The 16,214-nt window shown below is 42.3% G+C and overlaps 1 protein-coding gene across 4 annotated transcripts in view; it reads right to left on the bottom strand.

Annotated features, from left to right (window-relative positions):
• Window positions 1-16,214, bottom strand: part of HECW2 (HECT, C2 and WW domain containing E3 ubiquitin protein ligase 2) — a 186,251-nt gene that overhangs the window by 79,902 nt on the left and 90,135 nt on the right. For all 4 annotated transcript variants that reach the window (XM_053360466.1, XM_053360454.1, XM_053360447.1 and 1 more), the window contains 5 exons: window positions 15,693-15,800; window positions 7,290-7,384; window positions 5,840-5,912; window positions 2,694-2,863; window positions 2,036-2,178 (listed from right to left, as the gene is read on the bottom strand). In XM_053360466.1, the coding sequence (XP_053216441.1) occupies window positions 2,036-2,178; window positions 2,694-2,863; window positions 5,840-5,912; window positions 7,290-7,384; window positions 15,693-15,800 (589 nt within the window). The remainder of the gene's footprint in view (window positions 1-2,035; window positions 2,179-2,693; window positions 2,864-5,839; window positions 5,913-7,289; window positions 7,385-15,692; window positions 15,801-16,214) is intronic.

The raw sequence follows: 16,214 nt of genomic DNA, 5'->3' as shown, positions 1-16,214 counted from the left end.
TTGGAAAAAGCTGACAACTGTTTTCAAACTGAATTTGTCTTTCTCCATTTATGCAACGTGTTATTTTGGTGGGGAAATCTGCGAAAAAGGAGGCCATTTGTTTACAAGCTGATTTTATCCTTGATAGTCATGCAAGAAGCATGACAACACTGTGCTGAACTAGAAACTTCACAGAATTGAGGACAGGCAGTTGTTGTTTTTTTTAAAATCTATACTATCACCCAGATTGGGTGCCTTTTACAGTCAACTGAAAATGTTCCATGGACTTCAGAATGTTCCGAGTTCTACAGGAGGAGTGTTTAAAATAAAGTATTCCCAGTAGGAATATTCTACATCCAGCTGAAGCTAAGAACAAGAGACCTTTAGTTTCAACTGATCTGAAATGTGTGCTTATTTGGCCCCATCTACCAGCAACTTCTCCTTCATAGGTCTCAATAAAAGCTACAGTTACACAAGTCATGGATAAAACTGATGGAGTAATGAATCTACTGGACACAGTCCATCAACTGCTTAAGATGCCCTGGGAGCACTGAATGTATTCCCAGATGCAACTGCCTCCTTCGAGCATGCTGAAGCAGCAAACCCCCATGCTCACAGGCCATATGGGGACTGTACATTGATGAATATTGCGTTTTTGAAACACTAAAGCACGAAGTGTGTAGCCAGCATAGTGATGGCAACAAGAGGCAAAAAACCACTGTGCTAGATGTACCTCTGTGAGATCCTTCCTCTGTTAGTGCTGCAGTTACTAGGCAAGGTGTGGAAGGCCCTCAGTGGACTTAAGAATTTCAAGTTGCATTGGGACTAAGGTGTTTCACACATCTGAAGGCTGTTAAGTGTCATTTGTCAAAATATTTTGGGCATTTTATTTCATGTTCTATATTTCATGGGCTCTTATTAAACACTATGCCTTGTTTCCTCTTAATTGCTCTTTTCCTATATGATTATATATCTTAGGGTTGGCATATTTCAAAAAGTGAAAACCAGGACACTAAAGTGTCAGTTTGCATTTCTTAGTTCAGAAAGTATTGATCTGATGTGTAGTAGTAGTAGCAATAATAATAATAATAATAATAATAATAATAATAATAATAATAATAATTTATTTGTACCCCGCCCATCTGACTGGGTTTCCCCAGCCACTCTGGGCGGCTTCCAACAGAGATTAAAAATACATTAAAACATCAATCATTAAAAACTTCCCTAACTATATGGATCAATATTTAGCAGAATTCCATGTTGAGCTTTTCTTGTGTGCCAAATCTCACTTCCGATATGGGCTACATCCAGATTTTCCTGGACATTTCAGCAGTTTTACACCCAGACGCTGTTTACGAGGACCAAATACTGGCTATGTCTGGGAAATCTGGGAAAGCAACTGAAGCATACACTCATCCCCAACCTGTTATTCAACATTTATAGCACATCATCACTGTAGGTTGAAAATTTGACATTGGGTAAGATATATTCTTGTGCAACTCTTCACGAGTTGTACGAAGCAAGTGAACCTTACACATTTAATAGAATAGTCACCGGAGACTATAACATAAATGTGACAAAAAGGTCATTAACGTTTAGAGACAGCATGGGATGCATTAAAATATTAGTGCTGTCCTAATCTTCAATGAAATTAGTTGCATCTTTCTAATTAATAAGAAGATAGTCTGAAGTGTTTGAATGGTATGAAAAGATATATAAATGTTCTGAATAAATTTGCACACCACTGTATGAACCTGTTCTCCCACAACTCAACATATTTTGACACACAAAAAGGATTCAAAGTAGTTATAAGCAAATGATAAATAGAAAGAGTGAAATAGCTTTTACAAGAGAAAAACTTTTACTGATAGAAAGAGCGAAAACTTTTGAATTCCCAGAATACTTTGAGGCAAGATTCAAATCAAACAGTAAGTTTACAAAAATGCTTGGCTTGCTGGTAATTGAAATTTAAATTATTTATATTTTGTTAGGGAAAGGCAAACTTCCTTTTCCTCTTGGCTGATTTAAAATGAATAATGAAAGTGTATTTGTTTACCCTATTGCATGCCTTTCCAATAGTCTCTGGACTGGTATAGTAAGCTTCCCAAGAAAACGCTTGATGATCGGCCGACTCTTCGCAAATTTATCTTTGATTTCAATTTCCAAGACGTCTGTTAGAAGTGCTACGAAAGAATATTTCTGGAAATAAGAAAACAAACATGTATTCCATATCACAATCAACATCAAATATAGCAACTCTTGATTTGTTCAGCAACGCCTGAGTTCAGGGGTACAAAACAGCCCCCCAAAAAAATATTTGGCAGGAAAACCACAGAATAAATCTTAGCCACACATGCAAGCAGCCTCATGAACTACCATTGTTAGGATTTTTTCACCAAGAAGAACATAGGGCACAAGGAAACAGCACGTAATGCAAAGGAATAAGAGAGTTTTGTTCTAAGAAAAGATAATCCAATTAGCCTACTTTTCACATGAACGGGAAGTCTGAATCTATATTCCTGGATAAAGCAGAATGCAATTGGGAAGGCTCCAGTAGGCTAGTGACAGAACAGATTTTTGTTCCCCAGACAATACTGGGGGGCAGACATGCACTTAGAATTAAGGAACAGGGTGTAGGAACTCTTGTCAGCAATAACCCAAAGAAAGAATTTCTACCACAGATACTGAGAGGTTCCTTGAAAGCCATCGATTACCTCTCTGTGCCAAACAGGATTTGTTGTGTTACTGATGATAGTAGACCGTCTTTCCTGGCCATGGTGAGCAAATGTAGGAAATGTGCTCTTTTTTCCAGGCTGAATGGACATCTTTAAGTAAGGATCAGGATTGAAGAACATTCCTTTCTTAAGTCCAACTGCCCTAATGTCTTTAAAACACAGAAAAGGAAAAACAGAAAACATGGCGCCAATTATTTTTCACCAAATGCCTTTACTTTGTTATCCAGCTTTTCACCAAGTGTTCTGACAGCGTAGGACAGATTGACAGATAGGCAGGCTTCAACATGGCTTCAATATTTATTGTTGGAAAAGTACACATACAAAACAAAACATCAATTCTACAGCATGCAGACATTATCTTGCATCAGTTATTCTATATTCAGTCAGAAGAGCACAATTTGGCTTTTGAGGGTGGCAAATAATATTTATAAAGTACAGAGACATTTAACACCACATATGACTTCCAAAAGAAGTATGTCAATTGTAATGGAGAAGCACCCTAAAACATGAAGTTCAGTTTCTTTCACATGTATCATCTGCTAACTTCTTCAAAAAACAAAAGCAAACTCCAATTGTACTGCTGTGTTAGATTTTTAATACTGTGTCGATATGGTTGTACATTTTGTCCATCGTTTATTAATTTGGTATACCCATCTCAATTTAAAAAATAAACATTTTAATGGTAGTTTGTAGCCATAAAAAAATGACTAAGAACACACAGGAAGTTCAAATGGGTGGGTTATCCACAGTTAAAACACAACTGAAATTTTTAAATGTCAATTCCTTTATGACTTTGTCTCATAGCTGTGCTGTCATGTTGTTTGTTCAGATGTTAGGCAGTTGGTAGAATAGATTGATATGTACAAAGTAAGCTGTGTTATACCAAGTCAGATCATTGTCCATCTAACTCCATATTGTCTACACTGACTGCCTGTGGCTCTGGGAATTAATATGAGACTTGCTTTCATGCAAAACATGTGCTTTACCAGAGAGTTATGGCTCCGCCTCTTGTTCAGTGTATTAATCTGCACATATTGCTGGAGGTAGCTATTTATCTAGAAAAAGAGGTGCCAGAATTCACCATGAACGAGGGCCTCCCTCATTCTCTTATAATGACAATAGTGCCCACCTGAGAGGTGCCAGAACTGAGTTCCAGTGAAAAAAAGCCCTGGAGATAGCCAAATTAGTGGGTGGGATAATTACACCAACTTCCTGGCTAGAGGCAAAAGAATTCTATTTATGCAACTAGGCTTAACATAGCTGCCTCTCATGAAACACATAACCTTTGCTTATTTTATTCTACTTTCTTAAAAAATAATAATAATGGTGTGCTAATAATAGAGGAAACATTATTTCCCAGCAAAGAGACAAAAGGTGTTAGCAATGGAAATTCAGGGGAAGATCAAGACATTCTAGAAACCTGTGAAAAATATGCGACAGGGTAAATGTGCTAGTGTTTGATCTGGGGTTTTATCAGCAGTGAGCAAATGTTAAAATAGCAACAATGATAAATGTGCGTATAAACAAGAGAGAGCAAGAGAGTGCGATATGGGAAGCAAAAGCTCAAAAATACAAAATTCTGCACTTCTCCAGGTTGTCCTTCAACACATATAGGTAGAAAAGTCATGTTAATGGACAGATTTCAGAGTTCAGCTGCAGCAATGTCTGCAGTTTAGCAACACCACAGAAATGCAGCACTTCAAAAGACACCAGTTTCTGAACACTTTTCTATACAAAAACAAAAGCACTCCATGAAATAAATCCACTCTGTTAACTGCTCTTCAAGTTCTGATAAGGTCTGCGCCATTGCTTTTAATTTTGACATCTTTATACTGAGTAACATACTTCAGAAGAACCATTTTTGGAACAAGGAGGTTAATCTGTCCAGGGAGCTGAAAAAGTGTGAGCAGCGTAGCTGAACATTCTGGCTCACCATCTCTGGATGCCTGTCAAATGTCCCCTCCACCCTCTAAGATAGCTGTTTCACCTGTCAGCTCACATATAATATCAGATAGATACAGAACAAGACTCCTGACCTTGCAGAGCACGTTCCTTGCATAAAGGAAGGCTCCGAAGTGAATATGCAGCCCCAGGAACACTAACCAACTCTCAGAGGTGAATCAGTGCGGCTGTACATGCAAAATTGGGCTCTGTGTCAGGTCCAGAGGGAGCGGCAGGTAACAGAAAAATCCCTTTGTCTCATCTCACATGCAGGTCCTCAGTGATGCTTAGACTGGGAGCCAGAAGGGCTTGCCACAGTTTCCATTTCTTCACTGCTAAAGGTAAAGGTAAAGGGACCCCTGACCATTAGGTCCAGTTGTGGCTGACTCTGGGGTTGCGGCGATCATCTCGCTTTATTGGCCGAGGGAGCCGGCGTACAGCTTCTGGGTCATGTGGCCAGCATGACTAAGCCACTTTTGGCGAACCAGAGCAGCGCACGGAAACGCCATCCTGCCAGAGCGGTACCTATTTATCTACTTGCACTTTGACGTGCTTTTGAACTGCTAGGTTGGCAGGAGCAGGGACTGAGCAACGGGAGCTCACCCCGTCGCGGGGATTTGAACCGCCAACCTTCTGATCGGTAAGTCCTAGGCTCTGTGGTTTTACCCACAGTGCCACCCGCATCCCTTTCTTCACTGCTAGCTGGAGCAAAAAATGTCCTTGCCTGAATGAAGGTGGACAACACAACACTGGATGCCTATAACCAGGGCTTTCTTTTCTAGAAAAAGAGGTGCCCGGAACTTGCTGAACTTTTTTTTGTTGTTGAGCTTTTTCTGGGGCAGAACACCAGCCCAAAGTTCCACCCATTCACCCTACTGTCGCGGGGTGGGGGGCACTTGCGCCGCCGACCTCTGCACCACCACAATCGCCCTGCCACCCGCAGTCCCAAGCGCCATGCCGCCAAACACCTCTGTCGTGCAGCCCTGAGCGCCGTGCAGGGGGACAGCACCACAACACTACAGAGATGCTGGCTGGGAAAAAAGCCCTGCCTATAACCACACACACACATTATATCCTTCCCCCAAAGTTTACAGAATGAGCAACATTTCCTAAAACACAAGTTCACAATACCTTGATTTAAAGTGTAAAAAAAAAAGGAAAACAGAATTTAAAAGTATTCTTACCTGAGAGTGTAAAGCTAACTAATTTTCGGGAGTGCTGGCTTGCCGAACCACCTTCAGTGCCCTCTGCCCCCATCTGAAAAGAGGGGGAAATTATTGTGGTCACTTCTGAATGTGAAAGTAGTATGTAAATTAGAGAAAGAATCTATAACAAGGAAACAGAATTATGACAGACCGCCCAGTGCTGTTTTTCTAGAAAAAGAGGTGCCAGAACTCGCCACGAACACCTCCCTCATTTTCTTAGAATAGCAATGGCACTCACCTGAGCCACTTTGAGAGAGTGTTTTACCCAAAAAGGCAGTATAAAAATACTGAGTTAAATTAAATAAAAATCATTGTAAGCAACAAATTGCATATTCCTGACAGGGTTATTTCTACGACAAATAGGCTTGTAGAGAGATAAGCTCCCACAGCCTTCTTAAGTGTTTATTTTTTTTATCGTGTGTGAGAGAGATGGAGAAGAGAGGCAGTTCACACAACATGGAAAAGCAAGCTCGTTCAGCCCAGACACTGAGGTCCAGCTCCGAGGGCCTTCCGGCCTTTCCCTCCCTGCGAAAAGTGAGGTTACAGGGAATTAGGCAGAGGGCCTTCTCGATAGTGGTGCCCGCCCTGTGGAACACCCTCTCACCAGATGTCAAGGAAATAAACAACTATCTGACTTTTAGAAGACATCTGAAGACAGCCCTGTTTAGGGAAGTTTTTAATGTTTGATCTTTTATCGCCTTATTATTATTACTGTATTAATATTAATATTTTGTTGGGAGCCACCCAGAGTGGCTGGGGAAACCCAGCCAGATGGGCTGGGTATAAATAATAAATTATCATCACCATCATCAGCTGCGGCCTGGAATTGCATGAATGTTCTCCTTGCTGGTCTTTTTTTACTCCGGCACTGAGCTAAGCCAAGGCCTGCCCTAGTGTGTTGTCTGAACCCAGGATTGTGGTTAAGCTGTCTCCTTAGAACCACACGTTGCAGCCAAGGTTTGTTCTTGGGTAGTTTGGCTTACCATGGCATGTAGCAATGGGGAGAGAGAGGAAGAGAGAAATGTGGTTGTAATTTGCTGAAGCCTACTCAACAAAGAACTAAGGACCTGTCTGCGGAACACACAAGCCAGTGACCATACTGAATATTTATGGGCAATAGTAGAGTTGGCATGCATTAAGTCAGAGAACAGGACCACAAGGGTAGCTCATTCAACATGCAGAATTAAAACAAAGTGATAAAATCCTGGACACACTGAAGTCTGTGCTACCGGCTTCAGGTGACGATGTGATAAGTGAAATTAACTTCAGTGACAATGGCAGGATTTCACTCATCACATCTTCCCATTGACATCCTCAATAGATCAGATAACTTACTGGAAAATATCAGATGTCAACCTAAATTAGCAAGTTTAATGTTAGCGTTAAAACAGATTGGCTTGGTGTCAAACAATGAATAAAAGATACTCACCATCACAGCAGGGTTTTTCACAGTGATACATGGAGTTGTTGCTCGCAGGGCTCCGCTTATACCATGGTAGTATTTAAAGCAGATCTTTATTTCAGCTGGGGGGGAAATAATGGAAGGGTGGGATAAGAGTATGCAGAACTCATGAAAGATTCGCATTACTGAATGGAAGCAGTCAGTCAATGGAACAGCTGCTTGGGAACACACTGCTTGCAACGCAACAACTTGCAACCATTTGAGAAAGATAATACCTGTTACTCTATTAAAAGATCCTCTTAAAGACTTGTGGCAATGAGCATACTGTTGGGGAGACCCCTGGTATATTCCCTATTTTTTTCTTTCTTTCTCGTAGGTGGTTGCAAGCACCCTACGATTCGCAGGAGCCAACTCCTATTTGAGGGGGCAGCCCCCACAAATTGATTGGTATTGCCCTTGAAATGGTGTGCATGCAGGCACTGTGTCATGTGATCAATTGTGCAGGGCAGGGCTTAACTGCCCTCCCCCCAATATTTTATTCAAGTTGGAACCCCTCCTACTATTATATATCCCAACCCCAGTATCCTCAACTGCATCAGCTTTAATATATTACCCCTGTACTGATCAGGAAACAATATGTCGTGATTTCAAAGTCCAGCAGGAACCAAGACATGAAGGAGGAAGAGATTGAGAAAGCATTGGGCCCAAGCCAAACAATCAGGAACCTTCCAAGGCTGAGACTTTCAAGCCTGCAGAGCCTGTGTCTCTCAGGCCCAGTTCCACTGAGGCGTCAGCCTCTTCCCTGAGCCACCTCATCAACATAGGCGTTATGCCTGGCATAAGACAAGTAGTGGAATGCTCTGGGTCAGAGAGATGCCCTTTAAGGCTTCGAGCTCCTCAGCAAGGAAACAGAGCCTCACGAGGGTAGTTAATGCCCATGGGGCACAAAACTGAGATGGATTCATGTTAGAACAAGTTATGTGTCCCACTGGGCTCTGTCTGGGGTCCTGAATGACTTATCCACAGCTGTCTTCACTTGCAGGCTCTTGATAGTCCAGACTGAATCCTGCCTGTACAATAAAAATTTCAGAATGGAGTTCTTCCTAGGCCAAGTGATACTTTCCCCCCTTTAAATTTCTATGGATCTAGTGTTCAGAAGTGGAATTCTAGAATCTAGAGCAGGCTTCCTCAAACTCGGCCCTCCAGATGTTTTGAGACTACAATTCCCATCATCCCTGACCACTGGTCCTGCTAGCTAGGCATCATGGGAGCTGTAGGCCAAAAACATCTGGAGGGCCGAGTTTGAGGAAGCCTGGTCTAGAGCATGGGGTTGTGTTTTTTTTAAAAAAAAACACCAAACCATATTTGGCAGATTGGGCTACTTTGTCCTGACTTCCACAACTGCTGCATGAAACACAAGGCCCATTGCAGTTTCTGCAAGGATGCTATCAGCTCCAGTTCCAAGCTATATTTGAGTTGAGTGGCACAGAGCTATTATTGAAGGGGGGGGGAGCAAACAAGAGGAGCAACAAAAACATGGCTCGCTGAAATGTACTCAGGCCACAAACAATCAACCTCCTACTCCAGAAATATAAAAACACACACAAAGGCAGCAGAGGACCAGAAAGGCTCAGAGCCAAGATAAGATCCATATAAACAATACTAAGCTGCACCCTAGAAAAATAACCAAAGCTCATTCCTGCAAGGCTAAACTTTCACTATCTATTTAGTTAGGTCTTACAATAAATTTTTATCAGATGGAAGCCAGAGCCTTTGCAGTTTTTATTGACTCACAACTTTTAATCAAAACACAGGGACATAGAAACGATGAAGTATGTGCTCTCGATTTATAGGTCTGATAAAGTCGGAGCCAAAACATTAATTCAAGATCCCAGCCCCAAACTAAACATGGTGTGTGTTCTTTCCATTTTCAAAAGATAGAAGATGTTGTTGTATATTTACTACGACTATGTCCCAAGAATTAATTAAGAGGAATATAAAAACCATAAACGACAGAGCTGTCATTGCGTTTCAACATCTGCTTAGCTGAAATGGCTGAAGCTTTGAATCTGACAACTTTAGGCTACAGCAGCAATGAATCATTTGGCTTCTAAAGTTAAAAAAAAAGGGGGGGGGGACCAAATGTACTCATATGTTTTATATGAGTACATTAAACAATGCGGAAAGTTTTAGGTCACTGTAAATCATGGCCAGTAGCTGTAAAACAAAGATGTAGCATGACAGACCAGGTGAAAAACCATTAGAACTACAATAAACTACAGAGTTAATGTGGAAAGCCTTCTAAAACAAATGATCACAAGACAATGGGTGGTATTCAGTGCTGCAGAAGCAGAAAATCAGAAGGAAAGGTCAAGTATGTGGCACAGGGGAACTCACGCAAGTTGCCCCAGCCCAATTTTTGGTGATTCTCCCTTTGCATTGACGTTTCCCACCTCACCTCCCAGCCTTTTTCAAAGGATCCCCTAATACTCAGGAGAGATTTTTTGTGAAGTCAGAGTAGCATCACGTCTCTCTGGTTAAAAACTCCAGTCTCATCCAACCACGGCAATTCTATGTATGGGCTTAGCTAGCTCCTCTGCTCAGTATACTTGCCCCAGCATGCAGCAAATGTGGGCAAATGATGGTGCCCTGGAAAAAGTTCGTCACCACTGCCCTTACTACTACAGCTGATGTGGCTGCAGAGAAGGAAAGGTCTGGGCCATACAGCATGGTCCCAATGTCTGGTGCAGATACATCAGGTGCATGGCTGGCATACTTCAGATGATGGTGACATCACATAGGAGCATAGGGGCGGGAAGCTATACTCAACGTTCCATGCATGCTGCCGCCACCATTGGCATCCTGCCTGCATGGCAGGGGGAAGGAGAACCAACTGACGGAAGCTTGCCTGGGGCCTCCACAAAACCTGGAAATGGCCCTGTGTGCAGCTCCATGAATACACAATGGATAATAAACCCAGGCAACTTCACCATACTCTTCAGAGTCAATGGGACACATTAAACAGCCCAGGCCACCAGTTTTAACTGAGAATTTTTGTTAATCGCTTTGATGTATTCCATTGGAGTTTATAACTGCTTTGACAGTAGGTTAGGATGTTTGCATTTATTTAAGGTTTCTTCACCTCTCCATGTGCAAGTCCATGCACAATATTTAATGTGACAATTTGCAGACACCCCTCGTATTTCCTTTTACTGAGGATCAGAGAAAATGTACTTAAAGCTTCTCTGCAAATGGTTCCATTTCCAGCAGCGCTTCAATGATTGAGCAAACCAATTGGGGAAAGTAATCACATAAATGGTCTCTGCATGAAACAATTAATGAGCATTGATCACATAAGGAGCAAAAAGAGCTCTGGAGACACCAAATATCTTCGTTAATTGTTTTTTTAAAAAAATGATATTCCGGAAATCTTCCATTCATTTTTGATGTCTTCTATATTTTATGATATATGTATAGCTAAAGCTATGGTTTTCCCAGTAGTGATGTATGGAAGTGAGAGCTGGACCATAAAGAAGGCTGATTGCTGGATAATTGATGGTTTTGAATTGTGGTACTGGAGGAGACGCTTGAGAGTCCCATGGACCTATCCATTCTGAAGGAAATCAGCCCTGAGTGCTCACTGGAAGGACAGATCCTGAAGCTGAGGCACCAATACTTTGGCCGCCTCATGAGAAGAGAAGACTCCCTGGAAAAGACTCTGATGTTGGGAAAGATTGAGGGCACAAGGAGAAGGGGATGACAGAGGACGAGATGGTTGGACAGTGTTCTCAAAGCTACTAACAGGAGTTTGACTAAACTGGGGGAGGCAGTGGAAGACAGTAGTGCCTGGCGTGCTCTGGTCCATGGGGTCACGAAGAGTCGGACATGACTAAACGACTAAACAACAACAAAAATCTCTTTATTCTACCAGGAGATACTGGTGCATCCCTCTGTGGGGATTTTTGAGGAATCAGTATTAAGTAAGGCTGTTGTAAACACTGTGAATAAAAAAATATATATTATAAGGTTCCCAGAAAGCCAGTCTATTTACTGAAAGTCCAGCTGCTTCAGCGCCATTTTTGTGTGTGTGTGCTTTCAAATAGGTCTTCTTCTTGCCTTCACTCATTTGCCCCCCCCCATGTTGAAAAGGGGATGCTTTCTACTGATGGCTGAGCTTATTAATGAAAAGCAACCCTTGCCCCACTTCCACCACCCTCTGTTCTTCATTGCTTTATATATTTTTAAAAATGCCTCAAAATGGCTTAAAGGTAAAGGACCCCTGACAGTTAAGTCCAGTCGTGAACAACTCTGGGGTTGCGGCGCTCATCTCGCTTTACTGGCCGCAGACAGTTTTTCCAGGTCACGTGGCCAGCATGACTAAGCCGCTTCTGGCGAACCAGAGCAGCGCACGGAAACGCCATTTACCTTCCCGCTGGAGTGGTACCTATTTATCTACTTGCTCTTTGACGTGCTTTCGAACTGCTAGGTTGGCAGGAGCAGGGACTGAGCAACGGGAGATCACCCTGTCGCGGGGATTCGAACCGCTGACCTTCCGATCAGCAAGCCCTAGGCTCAGTGGTTTAGACCACAGCGCCACCCATAAATGACTTACAGCTCTGTAAAATTACACACAGGTAATAATCAGGTGACAACAAAGGGAACCAAAATGCAATAAACAACATTCTATTTATCAAGACAGTGCAGACTTAAGAGCACAGAACTTGAACCAAGACCCCCTGCTTTGATACGGAAACGCTTGGGAAGGGCTGAGCCAGCAACCCACTACCCTCTTCAGTTTGATTCACTTACTGCAAACAGAAGCTAGGAAGCAAAAAGACTCTGCAGATCGAAAGTGTGACAGAAAAAAAGCAACAGTAATCTGAAAGAGGTTTTCCCAGTAGTGATGTATGGAAGTGAGAGAAGGCTGATCGCCGAAGAATTGATGCTTTTGAATTATGGCGCTGGAGGAGACTCTTGGGAGTCCCATGGACTGCAAGAAGATCAAACCTCTCCATTCTGAAGGAAATCAGCCCTGAGTGTTCATTGGAAGGACAGATCGTGAAGCTGAGGCTCCAATACTTTGGCCACCTCATGAGAAGACTCCCTGGAAAAGAGCCTGATGTTGGGAAAGATGGAGGGCACAAGAAGAAGGGGATGACACAGGACGAGATGGTACGACAGTGTTCTCAAATCTACCAGCATGAGTTTGACCAAACTGTGGGAGGCAGTGGAAGACAGGAGTGCCTGGCGTGCTCTGGTCCAGGGGGTCACGAAGAGTCGGACACGACTAAACAACAACAATCTGAAAGAGCAATTTGCCATCGCTTGTGTATGATGGGATGTGGCAGTCTCCCCAGTCTTCTCCTTCCCTGTCCTGTCCCCACCCCACCCCGCTCTCCTCTGCTAAATTACCATAGCTAAAAAGAATGTGACATTTGATGCACCTTTTCACTCTCTGCTCAAACGGGAAGAGTGACACTTCCCAGCACTTCTTATGGCATTAGTGTTGGAAGTACAAAGTCAGTCGCCTTTTCAGCAGGTGACAGCCTGAGGGCGCCAGCTCATCACAACATTGATCAGAACATCGTATTTGGCAGCTGCACCATTCTTTATTCCTTTAACCTCCCCTTCATGTCCTCTCCTGAGTAACTGCCTCTGTATGTTCAGCAGATTCACATGTTTGTATTCTGCCTGCCTTTGGATTCTAGGTTGCAGAGAACCCCTCCCTTCCCAAACACACTTAAATATTTACGATAATGGTAATAATATTCTTATTATTAATTTTCAAGAAGCTAGGAGGGAATTTTGATGGGGGGGTTTATCTTGCGACGCTTCTTCTTGCATGCCCTGGCTTATCAAAGAAACGTCGCCCCCTCCCCTTTTGTAGCAGGGGGGGAAATACCGAACTGTTTCCTTCCTAAGCTTGCATCAATTTTCTGTAATTTGGGGCAGACTATAGCTGAGCGGCAGAGTTTTCAGCTTCACAAACGAGAAGCCCCTGGTTCAATCGCAAAGCATCTCCAGGTATGGCTGGAAGGAATCCTGGCTAAAATCCTGATAAGCGGCTGCCAGAGAATGTAAACAAATACTGAACTACATGGACCTCAGTATAAGGCAGCATCCCGTGTTCCCATGAGTGGTGCATTGGATGTAAGTTATTTGTGACAGGATAAGGATGAAAAGAGTAGGCAGAGGAACTGAATTTTGCAGAGATGCCAACATTATTTTGCTTTTAGTAAACAGGCTGTGAATTAAGCCTAGGGACTTCTCTGCAGTGACTCCTCCTCTGTGGAATGCTCTCCCCAGGGAAGTTCGCCTGCCGCCTTCATTATACACCTTTAGGACGCGGGTGGCACTGTGGTCTAAACCACTGAGCCTCTTGGGCTTGCCAAGCAGAATGTCGGCGGTTCGAATCCCCGCGACGGGGTGAGATCCTGTTGCTCTGTCCCAGCTCCTGCCAAGCTAACAGTTCAAAAGCACACCAGTGAAAGTAGATAAATAGGTTTTGCTGCGGCAGGAAGGTAAATGGTCTTTCCGTGAACTCTGGTTTCTGTCAGGGTCCTCTTGGCCTGAAAAGTGAGATGAGTGCCGCAACCCCATAGTTGCCTTTGACTGGACTTAACCATCCAGGTGTCCTTTACCACCTTCTTCTTCTTCTTCTTCTTCTTCTTCTTCTTCTTCTTCTTCTTCTTCTTCTTCCTCCCAGGCAGAAACGTTCCTTTTTAAACAGGCCTTTGGTTGATATGATTAACATCATATGCCCTTTTAAAATGTGGGGTTGGGGGGTTATTTTGATTATATATTTTATATTTTGATTTTGTTCTGTGAACCACCCTGAGACCTCTGGGTATAGGGCGGTATATAAATTCAATTAATAATAATAATAATAAGGAAAGACAGGTGGGAGCTCTCGCTCTGGCCCAGGTGAGCTGCTATCTCTTGCTGCTTTTGCTGCTCTTAGTACCAGCTCGTTTGCCACCTATGCCTTAAAGGCTTCAGTAAGTAGCTACTATTCACATTCCTAACAAGTGCATGTAAAAACGTATTTGGGAGAGCAGAGCCTCTGAAAACTCCACTTTAAGCCAACCTCATCTTCATTGTTCATCCTCAACCTTCCCCTTCAGTATTCTGAATGAAAGGAGGAAGAAACAATCAGAATATAATTTTGCCTTATCTGATAAGGGTGCAGATTCTTGTTTTTAAGTCTGGACCAGGTTGCCTTTTTTTGTTCCCTTCCTGCCAGAGAAATCCATGATTCTACATCATGAGGGAATTTTAAGTGATGGATACTTTTAAATCAGCTAATACCCACCACCCAAAAGAAAGGGGGGATCAACATTCATTACTTGAAAACAAATTAATTTCTGAAGTTTCCGAAATCTTTGGTGTGATACAAAATTTGGTTTTGCTATATTGCCGCCTGTCTCAGAGCTTGTCTCTGCCATCATCTACAGACTTTCAGGTAAATTGTTTTATTTGTCCCCCAAATGATCAAAAACAGAACTGAAGAACACAGTTTTCCATGTGGGAGGAAAAATTAATTACAACAGTCAGCTGCTTTGTATAAACTGGGTGAATGACTAAGTTTGATTTAGCCATTTGCATTTCAGCTTTGGCTTTCATCTCTCTAGCTTTTCAAGTCCAGGATATATATCTTCTGCTAACACCCCTTATGAGGTTCAGAAGTGCCTAAGCTCATCTAACACTTTTATGTTTCTTCCCAAATTGGAGGCCCCAAATTGCAGAGATTTCAACTTGATGATCATGTGAGATTTGAGCTGATGGTCGTATGAAAAAGAGGACAGACCAAAATGAGTCACTGAATCACAATTGTGCAGCTCCATTTCCTGTACTATTTTAGAAAAACCAGCACTTAATCCTGGGCCGCACTGAGCCAGAGGACTGCACTACTTTATTTCTTAAATTTAGCTTTTTTACATAAAAAACTTATTTGCTCTGGTTATTCCCTTATTCACTTGCTCAGTTTTAACATGTGCCATGACACAAGTTACATAAAAAGATGAGCAACAGAAGAAATTATCAAGACATTTTCCTAACAGCTGAAATTGCTCGTGTAATTTATGTTTCAATTTCAGCCCTTCTCTTTACAAACCAGCATACATTCCTGACACACTGTTTATTCTCAGCTTATGTTGCACAATCCACCTAACATGTTACACTGGCTGCAGAATGAGCACATTTTATTCTGCCAACAGGGAACTGGTAACTCATTTATTGCTGATTTTGAACGAGTTCTTGCTATGGCTGCCATCTCTCTCCCAATAGGTTTCCAAGAGAGTGTTCCCACCCTTCCTTTTCTATAACAAAACACTACATGGCATGCCAAAGCTGGCAAAGCATTTCTGAAAAACATTGCCTCAAGAAGGCAAGTTATTCATATGCACATTCTCTATCACCCGTGTAACTTACGTTCCATGAAATAGGGGCCAGGTTCAATTCGCCATACAATTTGTCCTTTCTGCGTTCCGGTCACACCACGGTTCTTGGAGTCCCAGAAGTTTGCTGGTGAATTCTCATCTGGAAGATGAAAGAAAAAGCATGTCATAACCCAACCAGCTATCAGGGAAGGCTAGGAAGCAGTTTATTTTTAAGAGCGAACCTTTGTACAAGGATGCTTGTCTAATGAAAATTCCCCAAAAAGATTTTTTAAAAAAATTATTTCTGCGCCTGTGTTTTTTTACACATGTATTCTGCATGCATTATGCAGAAAATCGTAAGATAAAAGATTGATCACAGAAATGATGTTTCTTCCTTATAAAACAAAATAAGAAAAGCTGACAACTAATACGTGGCAACTGAACTAAGGTTACCAGACATCCCCATTTCCCGGGAACAGCCCCGGATTTACAAATCAGTCCCCATACAAAATCAATTGAAGTTGAAAAGTGTCCCCAGATTCATTGAAAAAAATCTGGTAACAATGGCAGCAAG

Source organism: Podarcis raffonei, chromosome 1, assembly GCF_027172205.1.
Source record: "Podarcis raffonei isolate rPodRaf1 chromosome 1, rPodRaf1.pri, whole genome shotgun sequence".
Lineage (NCBI taxonomy): Eukaryota > Metazoa > Chordata > Lepidosauria > Squamata > Lacertidae > Podarcis > Podarcis raffonei.
The sequence above is the reverse complement of the archived record's forward strand: the minus strand, read 5'-3'. Positions and strand labels throughout refer to the sequence as shown.